At 39.5% G+C, this 14079-nt stretch overlaps 1 protein-coding gene across 2 annotated transcripts in view; it reads left to right on the forward strand.

Annotated features, from left to right (window-relative positions):
* The window catches only part of THSD4 (thrombospondin type 1 domain containing 4), a 262970-nt gene that overhangs the window by 97738 nt on the left and 151153 nt on the right, over window positions 1–14079 (forward strand). For both annotated transcript variants that reach the window (XM_019007885.1, XM_015638496.3), the window contains one exon: window positions 1775–1877. In XM_019007885.1, the coding sequence (XP_018863430.1) occupies window positions 1775–1877 (103 nt within the window). The remainder of the gene's footprint in view (window positions 1–1774; window positions 1878–14079) is intronic.

Here is a 14079-nt window from a genome sequence, read left to right on the forward strand (position 1 = left end):
GTGAATAATACATTTCTTTGCCTTGGCTGGTGGTTGTGGTGAATAAATGGTCTGCGTTGCTGTGCCACACACAGAAGGAGCTGTGCTTCAATTGTGGGAATATAGCTTTGCTTTCTGCATTTGGCACTAGAAAGGCTTTTGGTCCCACCCTTCCAATGTGGTGGTTCATGGTCCTGTTTTCAGGGAAGGCTTTATTTGTTTGTTTGGGGCTTTTTTGTTGTTTTGGTTTTTTGACTTTTTTTTGGTGTTTTTTTGGTTTTTTATGAGAGGGTTTGTTGGGGAAAGCAGTATTTGCATGTACTTGGAGATCTCAGAAGGGTGGGTGAAGAAGCACAGATGGCTGCTTGGCCAGAAACAGTGTTTATTCTAGAAGATTTGTTACCATGATTTTAATAGAAGATAAAGTAGTCCATGAACCTTCCCCCGGGCATGTCTTTGGTACAGTTTATAGCCCACTTGAAAACTCTTGACTTTGACATCTCTTTGATCCAGTTACAAGCATCTTCTTACAGAGATGGTGGATACAGAGCAAGAACTCCCCTGGGACCTCTGCTGTGCCTGGCTTCCCCAGCAGACAACCAATCTTTCCTACTATACAGACATAAGAGAACTGCCTTGCAGTTGAAACAAGAGTTGCTCTTGGTGATTCTCTTCTGCTCCCTTTGAAAACACACTTATTTAGCCATGCTGTTTTCATATAATGTCATCTCCAGCTTTCACTTGAAATCTGTCATATAGGAAAAATATTCTGCTGTTCTAGTCAAATACTTCATGTGATTTCTACTGTTTTTGAATAGTAGTTTTAGTAGTAATATTTATTATCTAGAGGCTATGCAAAAACATGCATCAGTGCCCAAAGCTTGCCTATTTTCTCCAGGCACAGAAATTATTCTAATTAACCCCCTGCATTTGGTAGAAGTCTTTCTCCCCTTTGTATGTGCCCACACACAGAGTAATCTTCTGCTGTAACTGCAGTAATGTGAGGATTCAAGCAGAACAAAGTCATTAAGTATTTAATTTGTATTTGCTTTTGGAATCTACTTCACATGCAAGCAAGGCCGTTCTGCCAAAGGTGTGCATTGCAGGTGACCTAAGGAAGGATGCTGCTTCCACCTGTAAAACCTGCCCTGCCTCAATACCTGTGTGTGCACACGTTTGTATAAAAGCAGCTCTTCAGCTGCAGAACTCCAATACCAACTCCTTAGTTGCAAGAGGTCAGGATCTGAAGTCATGAGTTAAAATGCAAAGTCACTCAGAGGTTGTAATAGCAGCATGTAGAAATACAAAAGGAAAAGTGGAAATATGGTATGGAAGCATAGGATGAGAATAAGAAGTTGCTGTGGTCAACTTTTAATAAGTTATGGAAGCATGTACATTGAGTGTTTCAACTCTGTTGAATCTGAGCCCAAAAAGTTAATGATGAAAAATGTGAAGCTGTTGTGAAAAGGAAGTAATTCTAATCTAATATTGAAATTTTTTTTAAAGTGTTGTGCTGAGGAAAATGACAGCTCAATAAAAGCTTCACTTTTTTTTTTAATAGAACTGTTGTTCCATTAACTTTGCAAATTAATTTTCTTCAACAGGCACTTTTGATACTGTTACTTAACAGCACAGCTTGTTACCTGTTTTAAAGAGGTCTCCTGATGTTTATGCCATTCATCTGATTAGATTTTTGCAGTGCCTTCACAAACCTTATAAGGTTTATTAATAGGAAGGCAAAAATAACTTTGCTGTTGATTATAATGCTACTTTTTTTTTTTTTTTATCTAAACAGATGTGTCCTGAAAGCAGCAGGAATATTAGAGAGGTACAGTGTGCATCATACAATAACAAGCCATTTATGGGCCGATTTTATGAATGGGAACCTTTTGCAGAAGGTAAGGGAAAACAACTTGGTTTTACATTATTATACAGATTGTGTTTTGGAAAGGCAGATATGATTTTTACTTAGTGGGAGCCATCAGGCAGCTTTGATCCACAGCTGATATTACCTATTTTTACAGCTGAACATGAGTCAGTGCAGATGAAGGAAGGCACGTGTTATATGTGACACCCACTTAGATCTGAATATGTTTGTTTCTAGTGTAGCCATGTCTCAGTCCTCGTCTTAGCTGTTGTGGGCACAGTGGAGGCTGGCAGAGCTGCACCTCTTTATCTCCAGTTATGAACATTCAGTGTATGCTGTGCTCCTAGTTAAAGCTGTGTTTGGCTTTGGGAAGTTGTCCAAAAGGAATTTCAGAACTGTACAACTCTGGCACTCTGTACCATGCATTTAGGCAGAACAAGGAGCCAGGTGCCCCAGCAAGCACATGTATTAGGTTTGATACATCCCTTTCCAACCCCATTTGAGAAGACCCAGCCAATGCCAAGCCAGCTCAGCCCACCTCCCTCTGCTTGCTTCCTACACAGCAGCTTTGACTCACTCTATCTTTTGCCAGGAAAGATGAATCAGGGGATCTAGAACATCATTTCTCTATCCCTCCCCTGCATAGCACAGCTTGCTCCTGATGTTTATACTGGATCAATAAGGGCAGTTAAACTGTAATTCACAGCACTGTCTTGCTGGTGAGTTAAGTGTGATTACTTTTTAAAAAATACTCATATTTTTATTTCTCCCTCGTTCAGATTGGTGCAGCTGCATTTCTGACCCATTCTATCTGCTGCTGCTCCAACATAAACTTTTGTCTTTATTAAAAAAGTCATATTAGAGGGACTATAAACCCTATGAATTTAGAGTATTTAATGAAAAAACCTAGTTTGTGTGGGAGAACCAATAGCACATGGTGACTTCAAGAGCAGAATTTGAGAAGAAGGATATGGTTGTAGCAGAGAGAACACATCACAGTGACATAACCATAAAACCTGTAAGGAAGTTTAACTCTACAGAAATAATGAATGTTTTACTCATCCTGATAATTGAACTCTTTAATTTGAAATCTTAAGTTCAGTTAACTTTCATTTTTAATAGTGATGAAAAATTCATAACCTTTTGATGGCTGGATAAAAGAATCTATTGAAAGGAGAGATATTGGTTGACTGAAAAGGGTAACTCTGTGGGGATCTGGCCACAGGAGTCTCTCTTAGTGAAGAATGGCTGCATTTGTTGAAAGCAGGGAGACAACTGCAGACATTTTTGTCAGAAATTCTCTGTAAGGTTAAAGGTGGAATAAAGTCCTCTCCAGGAGAACCTGTGCCTGATATTTTGTCTTCAGGAGGATACCTGGATAGTCTTGTGCATCCAAAATGCATCATCATATGCAGTATGTTCAAGTAAACAACTGCAAAAAATCCTGGTCAGCTGCAGACCCTCTTGCTTTGACTTCTCTTTGAAAATGTCAACCAGGTATGTGTGATAAACAGAATTTTAAGCAGCAGTCCCAGCCCTGGGTTTCTGTTCCAGCTGGTAGAGTTACACCTGTGCAGGCACAGGCACTGTGAGCTCTGCTCTCTGCAGGGTCCTGCAGGAACATTGGGCTTTATTTCAGAATGGTGACCAGTCAGTGCTGCCACCCAAGGGTGTCAAACTTGAAAGAGCTAAAAATGTATTTTTTTGGGGACTTAGCTTTTTTCTTCCTTCTAAGTGAAGGAAATTACAAGCAGAAAAATACTGCAAAGTTTAAGCAATTTCATTTTCTTAGAGAAAAAAAGAATTTTTTGCAAATCAGAGCTTGGTCCACTGAAAGTTAGACATGATTTACCCCTAGCAGACATTGAGGCTCTTCCCTCAAAGTAAAGAAAATGTCAAGTTTAAATGGAGATAATTATGTTAATTTTTTTGTTGGTTTTGTTATTTTACAGCAAATTTTTAATGGGATTTTTCTAAAATGCATACTTGACCAAACATTCCCTCCAAAATGATGTTTTGGTTTGCTTTTTGTTGTAAATAAATCAGCTGCAGTTTCAGAGCTCCCCTTTCAGGTGGCTGCACCTGTTTGCAGGGCAGGACATTTGTTTCCCAGGAATCCTGGCTGTTCCCAATGTGCCTGTGTGATTTTACATGTGCAGCTGTAGCTTGTGCTGGGGCTGACTGGATGTTGGCTCTAGAGGCAGGAGTGGGAGCGGGGACGTGGCTCAGGGATCATCACGGTGGTGTCTGTACACATGATTTAGTTCCACTTGGTAGAGTCAAGATGTCTTTGGCTGAAGCTGCTGGATGAAGGCAGCGGTGTTTCTAGGATCAGAGCCCTGCTCAGATGTGGGGAGCTGTGTGCAGAGCTGGCTGCTGGCAGCAGGGCCGGAGGGCTGCGCGGAGCACACGCCTGGGCCCCGTTCCTGCGGGATGCTCCAGGGCTGCGCCAGCACAGCGCCTTCACCTGCCCCGGGCCCAGCCTCTGGCAGCCAGCAGGGGCTCTGCAAGGCCTGGCAGCCTTCCTTCCATTCCTTCTGACTGCCAGGCCTGGCTTGCTCCTGTGACCTCTCCTTTCTGTTTGATGCTGAGAGACAGGGGTTGTTAGAGAGCCTGCAGCACCACACTGCTCTTGGGAGCAGAGCTGGAGCCAGGCTGAGTTTCAGCTGGGATGGAAATTCCTGTAGCTGAAAGCAGGGGGTGTCAAATGGCACTGATGTCACTGATGCATTTTCTGTGGGGGGAAAAATGTGTCCCAGAGTGTCCCCAATTTGGCAATATTGTTATTGCCAAACCTAACTACTGATGGGCATCACAAGGAATGATTCAAAATCAGCTGAGGCAAAAGAGGCTGACAGGACCAGGAATCAGCACCCAGTCTTGTGACAGGTCAGGAGGCAGTTTCAACTGGCTTCTCTTTACTTGAAATGTGTCAGAATCCAAGAATTGAATGAATGGAAGGAGATTTGGTCAGCATGGTTTTTCATGCTGAACTTCAGTGGTACTCTTTTCTCTAAAATGACACTCATGTCAATACTCCATCCTGAAGCCTGTGTTGTGTTCAGAGGAGAACTCACTGTACAGGTAAATCTGTACATGCTGTAAAATCATTTATCAGTTCACTTTTGTCTTAAAATACCTTCTAGTAACCTGAGTTCTAGCTAGAGATGTCTGTCTGCTACAGCTGGGATAAATATAAACTCTGAAGAAAATGAAATTTATAGCTTCCACAAGTGTCCAGTAAAGACTGCAACTTCAATACTTTGTTAGACAAGAGGGATATAAGACTTAGTCTGAATCACTTTCAGTATTAAAATGGAGACTGAAGAGTAATGCAAAGCTGCTGTATTTATTGATTTTTTCTTTCTGGATTTTTAACAACAGTTTTTACTCATTTTGTGTAACAAAATAGCTTCTTCTAACAGATCAAAATGCCCAACTTAAGATGTTAAGTTGCTAAGAAACTTTTGGAGTCTGCTGGCAATTGATGACACTGAAGACTCTGAATGAGGTCTGATTGATATGATTTAAGTAATTATAAAATGGAAGAAAAGCCTAAGATTTCTTAAAAATCTTGCTCAGGTGCTGAGAGGTGCAAGTATCATCAGGGACTTGGAGTACCCAGGAGTCAGAGAGTGCTGGTTTCAGGGAGGAGGTACAGGGAGTGCAGTCACCAGGACAGTGCAGACACAGCTCATGGATCCTAGACAGAGCTGTTGTACTGATGTTTCAGCTTTGGGAGGCTGTGGCTCAGTTGTCTGGGCTTTGTGCAGACAAGGGTATAAGGGCTTGAGAGGAGAACATTTATCCACTTGTAAAGTATCATCAGTAAGATGTTTTGTGGAGTGTTTTCCACTCAGCGATGGAACAGCAGAAAGTTCCAGGGCCAAGCCTGAATATATTGAGTTGTTTTCAGTGGTTCAGTGTGGGGTTTTTTCTTCTCTTAGAATTGTGGAATTGTTTATAAACAAGTTATAGATTTATATATTGTTTATATGCACATTAAGCAAGGATTCATTCAGAGTCCATTGCTGGAGTCCATGACATCTTAGCATGAAACCAATATTGTGAAGATAGATATATATGGAGAAACCTAGTATTTGTGTCATCTGTTCAGGTTAACTGGAAGGGGAACTTCAGAGTATTTAGAGAATTGATTGTTGTGTGTGGTCAGGAAGGTGGGCCCTGGTGTGTGTTCCTGAAAGCCTGTGGTCCCTGGCAGGACAGTCCTTGAGACCCAAAGGGAACCGAGTCCCACTGTGTTAATGCTTGGCCTTCCCCTTGGGGCTCAGGAGAGGCTGTGCTGAACCACATTCTCAGCTTTGTGTGCAATATTTGGGCAACCTCATGTTTTCACCCAGAGGACAAGAAGTCATCCTGCTGTTTTATTTATAGTTTCTCAAGTAACTTACTTCTAGTTGGTGAGCATACAGATATACATATATCCTGCAACTATATATGTATATATACATATATACTATGTATACACATATCTATACACAGTTTCTCTAGAAAGAATCCAGCTGTGCTGCAGTTCACCCAGCTGCAAGGTATTATATTCAATGAGGCAGCTGCTTGAAGTCTTCATTCCTCATTGCAGCAGACCATACTTCTCTGCTTCTCTTTTGCCTCCACCTGTTAGAAATCTTCTTGATTGCTTCTATTCCGTTCTGTGGCTGCTTGCTCTTTACAGTGCATGTCCTTTAATTGCATGCACTTTATTTTCTAATACAATTTTTTTTGTTTCTCCTGTTCTATGTGAAATGCTGTGGGCAGACAGATTCATCATTGAGGCATCAGACAGTTTTAGGGGATTTGAAATGTAACTAGTAGATGGTGTTTATATTTATTGATTAATTACAACTCAAATAGTGTCTCTTCCATAACGATAGATACAAGACATCCTGAAACATATACCTGTAATTACTGACAAGAGCTTAGGCACTATAGGCATAAAATTCCTCTTCAATTCTGATTGAATATGATCTCTGATTTCTTTCAGGCTCAGTGGAAATCCTTTGTGAGGCAGTGAAATATTAATTTTTCACACATTACTGAAAATTCTATTTAATTTTTAAGTGAAATGTTTTTGAAATATTGCTCACTTATGAGACTAGAATCTATTCAAATGCAGAACAAAAGTTCACTTATACGAGGTCCCTGTTTTCCCCTTTATTTATTGCTGGTTTGTGAATGGATCACAAGAGAAAGCAGATGGAAGTTTGCAGTTTTAAAAGTGTGGTTATGGTAAAGTATCTGAGGCATTTCTTTGACTTCATCTATAAATCTACTTCCTGAACATCTGTTGTGTTGAGCTTAACCTGGAAATTGTAAATATCCTGTGTATTACTGAAATATGTAACTACTTCTATAGAAAGCTTTAATAAAAAAAATGCTGAGATATTTATGTATGTGGAGACCTAGTGCTTCCACATGGGAACTTATCTTTTATAGTTATTCTTTCTGTATAATTGTATTAATATACATATTTTGATTTGCATTTGTAAGAAGCTTAGTGGTATTAGAGCCTGGCTTTTACCTTTGATTCTATGGTTTCTTACAATAGTTAATAATGCATACGTATTTTTAAGTGTACTGTTTTAAGCAGGACCCACCATACTGTGGTGAGTGAAATGAGCCATTTCCCTGTAATAGATCACATGCACACATTTAATGTTTCTAATTCATTGTGCATACTTTAATTTCCTCACTTTTCTACTTACTGTTTGGAGGCAAAAGTGGGTTAAGAGTGGTGAGAGCAAGAAGTGGGTGTTTATAGATGGACACCTGGATGAGCCTCGAGAATTGGAAATGGCTGTTAGTGCCTTTAGGAAAATAGGAAATTGCATCCATCAAATGTTATCATTCAGCTGTAAATTCAAGACACTCTGAAGTGCAATGGAAGATAAACCCTCTAAACAGAGCTATTTGTAAGACAGGAAAGTGAGAGAAAGATGAGCAGATAGGTCATATCTGTGCTATCCTTACAGGCCTTAGATGAATGTCACCTAGGTTTGCTGTAAGAGACACACTGCCTTCTGTGTCCAGCTGACCAATACTCACTGGTGTATCTTAGAGTATCTGACCTGTCCAGTCACATTAATTGTGAGTTGGGGAAATGTCCCAGGAAGAATTATGCCCTCATTTCAAAGCCCACTTTTTAGTTCTTTTGGTTGGAGCAGAAAGTTAAGGACGGATGTTGTGGCTTTCAGGCTCAGATGCAGAAACAAAATTGTATCCAGATTGTGTGGTACTGAAGATCCTTAGGCTAGAACAGAATGTAGAAAGAAGATTTGTTATTTGCAAAGCATGTGTGGCAGTGAGTGGTACAAAGTGATACTTGGATGAAATTTGTCTGTTTTACCTATTATTGTCCCTTGAAACAAGATGCAGACATCCAGTATTCAGAAATGAATTAAAAACAAACACCTCCACCCCATAGAATGGAATCAGTGCAATGCTTTGATACACAAAACACAAGCCATTGGTATTAAGTACTTAGTAGCTTTATCACAACTTTCTCAATGTCTGACTTGGCTGTCAGGCAAAGTCTGTAATAAGCAGGGCTACATGAATGAACAATATATGAGCTCATGTAATCCATCTGTAGCAGTCCTTATCTGTCTGTGCTTCTTGCATAGCTTCATTGTGTCCAGTGGCTGTGCAGAGCAGCCTAAAACTTGCTGTAAGTGACAGCTGAGGATTTGGATCCCTTTGGTCTGGGGAGCAGTCTGAGTTATGTAAAAATGGGCAAGAAAATACCCTAGAACCAGGGGCATTCTAGGGATGAGGGATGTGATTACCCAGGAGTGAAAGCATAGAGTAAGGTTGCTTTAAATTAACATTCCCTAAGAATTTAACCTGCCCTGGCAATTCCAGGGGTTAATCTCCACCTTTTCTGAATCCTCCATTTTGGATAAAGCACAGCGTTCTCAGCAGCAAAACCTCTGCCGTGTATGAATAAGAAATAAAGATAATGCTGATTCCTCTTTTCTGTCAGTTCTCCCAAAGGTTGTGTGGTAACCTATAGTCCTACCCAGTGGGAGGATTAAAAAAATCTTTTGGAATCTCCATTTCATTTTGTAGTACCCAATCTTTTGTATGTTGGGTTTCCAGGATAAGGGAGAGAAGAGGGACAAATGAAGATCTTGTCTGTTATTTCCTGCACTCTGGGGTGGATGCTTACTGTGTCCATCAGCTGTTCCTCTATAAGGGGTACTGCACTTTGGAACCTCTGTTGACTCAGATTGTCCATGGGAAAAGTCCTCCATTAAGCTTCAGGGACAAAATTTCACTCAAAAAATTTGCCTTTGCTGTTGAATCAACATTTTTACTTCCTTTGAATTATTTGTAGCAAAACACCAGTGAAAAGAGGGCATCCTGTCCGTATTCCTGCACCTCTTTAGGGATACAAAAAATGAGTATTAGTCTGAATTCTTCTAAATCTCTTCTGTTTGGTTACAGATCCTTTTGTAGCAGAACCATGAAGGATCAGATGCTCTGAGCAGATGTATTTTACACCTTCACAAGGAAACTATTTTGTGTGAGTTCCCTGTTTGTGTGCTAGGAGTGCTGGGAGTCCTTGTCATGCAGATCTGCACAACCATTTCTTGTAGTATGAGAACAAGAATGGGGAAACTTGGGGTTCACAGTGTTTTGTAGTTGTGCACTGCTTGCATGGACTCTGGTGATCCTGCCCTATCTCCCAAATTTATGAAATAGTCCGGAGAATACAATGGAGCTGCAAGGTCAAGACTGTGTAATCATTCTAACATGTTATGCTTTAACTTTGGGGAATATTGAATAAACAGGGCAGCAGTTAAGCAAAGTATTATCAAGACATGTTCCATTTTTGTTGTTAAATGCGTGAAATATTTATTCAACAGATTTCTTCTACAATTCAACACATTTCTTTTACAATTTGCAGTTTTAAAAATCAAGTGAATACGCTATCTTTGCCTCAGTTAACGCGTGGAAATAGTTTTTGTTGATTCAATTATGCATTTCAAAAGGTTTTAAATAGTTTCATAGTATTTTCCATGTGTTTGATTTCAGAAAAGCTTTCACATTTATCTATTCCAGCCAAAAGCAATTGTCCTAATGTGGTGCTGTGTGTGTAGCAGGCTGCAGAGCTCCCAGTCAGGTTGCTGCTGAAGTTAAAGAAAAGCAATATAAATATAACTTTTTATAGGTCCTAATGGTATAAGAATTGTTCAGGTCAGCATGAGTTTTTCCCATTCACTTCAATGGCTTTTGGATGAGGTAATTTAGAAGAAAATTCCACATGTAACTAAAAAAGTGAACAGAACTGAGGTCTGATCCTGAAAGGCTTTGTTGCAGGCTGATAATATCCAGATTTCTTTGTTTTCAGAGAGTTGGTATGTACATAATTCCATGGAGGCTCAGGAATTCACTAGAAATTTTCACAGTTTCTTTGAAAAACGATGAGTTCAAAGAGTGCACCTGCAACCTCCTCTACACTGCTCAAAGGTTCAGGGAGCTGTGGCTGAGTCTGGGCATGGTTCTCTTGGGTGAGTGTGTGAGCAGGGACTCAGAAAACAGTGACATAAATATGGGATTCAGACTCTTCTTTCATCCTGTGAACAAATTACAAGTACACAAAGAAGGGTTTCAGGATTATCTCAGAGACCAAAGTACTTTCCTTCTTTACCCCTCCCCAAAATATCTCTGTCTTTTGTTTTACTGTATGTGTTTCTGAGTAATTAAAATGGTGACTAGAAGTGAAACATTTATTCTACTGAACTTTTTAAGTATTGATAGTTGTCCTAAAAAGTGAAAATAATATGTGTATTTCTAGTTGTGAAAAGTTCCAAACACTGAAGTAATGGAGAAATGAACTATAAAAGGGGTCCTAGTAAATAGAGACTCTTTCCCACCTACTTTGGAAGACTAATTTCTTCTGAGTATGTTACATTATATTGAAAGAATTACATATTAAGATACTTTTCACTTATAGTTTGTTCATTTTGAGCCCGTTCCAGTCTCAGTTAATGTGAAAGAAAGCAATAACTTAAGAGGGAGTCAAATGTGAATCTAAACATTTATGTTCACAGTTTCCATTTGTGTACTCAAAAATTCGTTATGTATACTCTCAGTAGTAGAACTTGCACTTTCCAGAAGACTTAGGTGTAAAATTCTATTTTCTTGACGTAATTTCTATGGCATAATATGGGTTTTAGAAATTAATGCCTACATATACTGAAAAGGTAGATATACAAGTTCTGGTTCCAGTATAATTTGTGTATTTTACCTGATTAGCATTCTAAATACTTCTCAGTTTTGAAACTAAGTTTTGGGTCACTCTAAAGTGGGGTCAAAACCTTTGATCATAGCTACCAACAGCAGTGTGGTGCAGGGTCATAAGTCAGAAGTTATGGCTGGTTGAAAATTTTGTGGAGCCTGCTGAAGTTGGAAGATGTTTGGTTTCAGAGCTGGCAAGGGCTGCTGCTGCTGTGTTTTCCTCGTTGGTGGCTTATTGGTATTTGACATCTAAACATGGTGTAGGGCACTAAAAGCAAGAGCAATTTTTGCCCATAGTGAGAGATCCAAGCTCCCTGAGGTGAGGCCCTGGCTGCAGCTGTGACCATTTCCAGGGATGCGGGGATTGCTGCCGGAGGGGCTGGCCCAGCATCTCCTGCTGCAGGTTCCTGCTGCCTCCCATAAACTGAGCCTGGCTGGAAGTGTGCTAGCTGCTACTGTCCTGCTTTGGCCTGGGACAAATACTAGGTAAAAGTCATTTGCTTAGGCCTCTCTTACTCTGGTAAAACCACTGTCTGTGGGCTGTGAGGGAGAGGAGCCAATGCTTTGTGGTGTAGGAAAGCCAGGGTTGGTCCCTGTGTAGGGCTGAGACTTGCTGAGCTCAGGCTTAGTCTGAGGTCACTGTGTAGGATTTTAAGAGTGGGGGAAGGGGTGAGGGGTTGTAAAGAGAAACTACTACAGAGGGTTCAAAAGGATTAAGTATTACAGTGTATTTTTTAATGTGGCATTCCTTTAAGAGCCCTCAGATTGACAGTTTCCAACTTCATCTCACAGGCTTTCAAAGGAGCAGAGTTCACAGCTCTCACTGATGTAACTGCTAGAAAAATGAGGCTACTTATTAATAATAATGTGGGTGCCTGTGTTGCACATTATTAATTAAATATTGCATTTCTGTGCTTCTGGGGTGTTCTGTTAGTGTTTTGATGGAGTTACTTGGTCGTGCTGAGTGTTATGAAGGGAATTAAAAAGATTTTGCCAATTTAGATGGTATAAGTAGTTGGATTGGCATTTATATTTGCTCAATATTCCTTCTTGGTATGATGAATTACTTTTTTCAAAGCAAGGAAACTCTTACCCACTGTGAAGAAAAAGCTTACAATATGGATGAACATCAGAAGAAAGAGATTCCCAGTGGTAGTATATAAAATGAAAAGCAGAACTGGCTTCTATTGTGCTCTGTTTCTAGTAGACATCTTGGAAGTTTTGTAAGTGTGGTGCATAATAAATATCTAAGCCACAGTTTGAGGTCTTTTACAAAGGACAGACAATTCTTGTTAATATTTTTCTGGATCAGTCCTTGCTCTTACACCCAGATTGTATCAATCTTTGGCATTTGTCCACCAAGTCAACTTGTGAATTTGTTAATTTGCTTTCCATATTGCACTGTATAACTCTGAATTTAAATCCAAACACCACAAATTTAAAATTGAATTTGAAAGAGCCAGAGAAACTGTGCATTAAATTTGCCCATGTATCTACAAAGGGAGGAGATCTGCTTCTCAATAATTTTGGCCAGAAGCCTAAAAACACTGAGGTGCAACCCACTCTGGTTGGTTCTGCTGCAATAGTACAGTGATTCCTCTGGAGAGAGATCACAAAGAGCTAACTGTTTGGACCCATTTCACCACTGAGGTGGATATCAAGTATAAAAACAGAAACAGACCTCAAAAAGTTGAGCTTGATCTTTTTTCAGATGTAATAATTTGTGTCTGGTGACATCATCAGATCTGAAAAGTAATATAGACTTTTACTGTATTTTCTTTTCATTGCTCGAGCATAAATGTAACCCAGTGTATGTAAAATGCATTATAGCAAATCCACAAGAAATTTCCTTCATTGTAACAAATACTGCATCTCATTAGGGCAAAACAAGCCCCCAGTTATGGAACATCTGCTTAATAATTTCAAGTTCCTCCAACTATGCTGCCAAAACATCTAAAAAGTCAACATCTAGTCCATTACTTTGATCAGCTGAAGTAGTACAATTATAAATAATGCACTAAATGCAGATGTGGTGAAAGGCAGAGCATTGCTGCCAGCCCTGAGCTCGGAGAGCTGGGACTGGTGGGCATGTAAGGCACTGGGACTGGGATCCTCAGGGAAGGTGGGATGCAGAACTGCATTTCAGGCTTGCACAGGTTTCCTGTCTAGCAGTGAGAAAGTTAATTAATCTTTCTGTGTCCAGATCCTGACTGTAAAATTCAGTTTCAAATGAATTTGAAACCCTCAGTGTCTCTTGGGTTTTCTGTAATGCATATGAGGTGCTTTAACATTACTGACAAGAGCCAAAGCATCCTTAAACAAACAACAGGTCATTGTTTATGTAAAAATTGGTGTGAGCTGTAATGTAATTTACTGTTTCCCTGTTCTGTGTGTCTTAGGGAGAGGGTCACATTGTGGTGTTGCAGTGTTAACATTTTGACTACTTGTGTTCATTCCAACTTTGAACAAAAACAGAAAATGGAAAGGTTTTCCAGGAGTACAAAACATTTTTTAAGTATCAAATTATTTGGGATCAGTATTGCCTAAACTTAAATGTATATATATGTAATTGTCATATTATTAGGATGTTAAATTATTTTAATTTTCAGTGTAATAAGATGTTTCAGCATTGAAGCAAAAAAGAGAAAAAGAAAATTATTTTGACATCTCTCTCTTCATTTTCAGCAAAACAAACATATGGTGAGGAAAGATTTCAGTTTTCACAAAATTAAAAATTTTGAAAAAATGGGAAAAATATCAGTTGAATGACTGCACTGTATTTGTAACTGGATTGAAAAATAAGCTGAAAATACAATGTATAAAATACAATATATCAAAGAGATTCTTGCACATGGCCAAGTCATTTGAATAGAAGAAAAGCCTGATTCTGAACAGAAACTGTCATGGGAAAAGCAGAAATGCCAGCCAGTTTCCTATTGCTCATGTTTTATACAGCATGGTTACATCTGTCT

Source organism: Parus major, chromosome 10, assembly GCF_001522545.3.
Source record: "Parus major isolate Abel chromosome 10, Parus_major1.1, whole genome shotgun sequence".
Taxonomy (NCBI): domain Eukaryota; kingdom Metazoa; phylum Chordata; class Aves; order Passeriformes; family Paridae; genus Parus; species Parus major.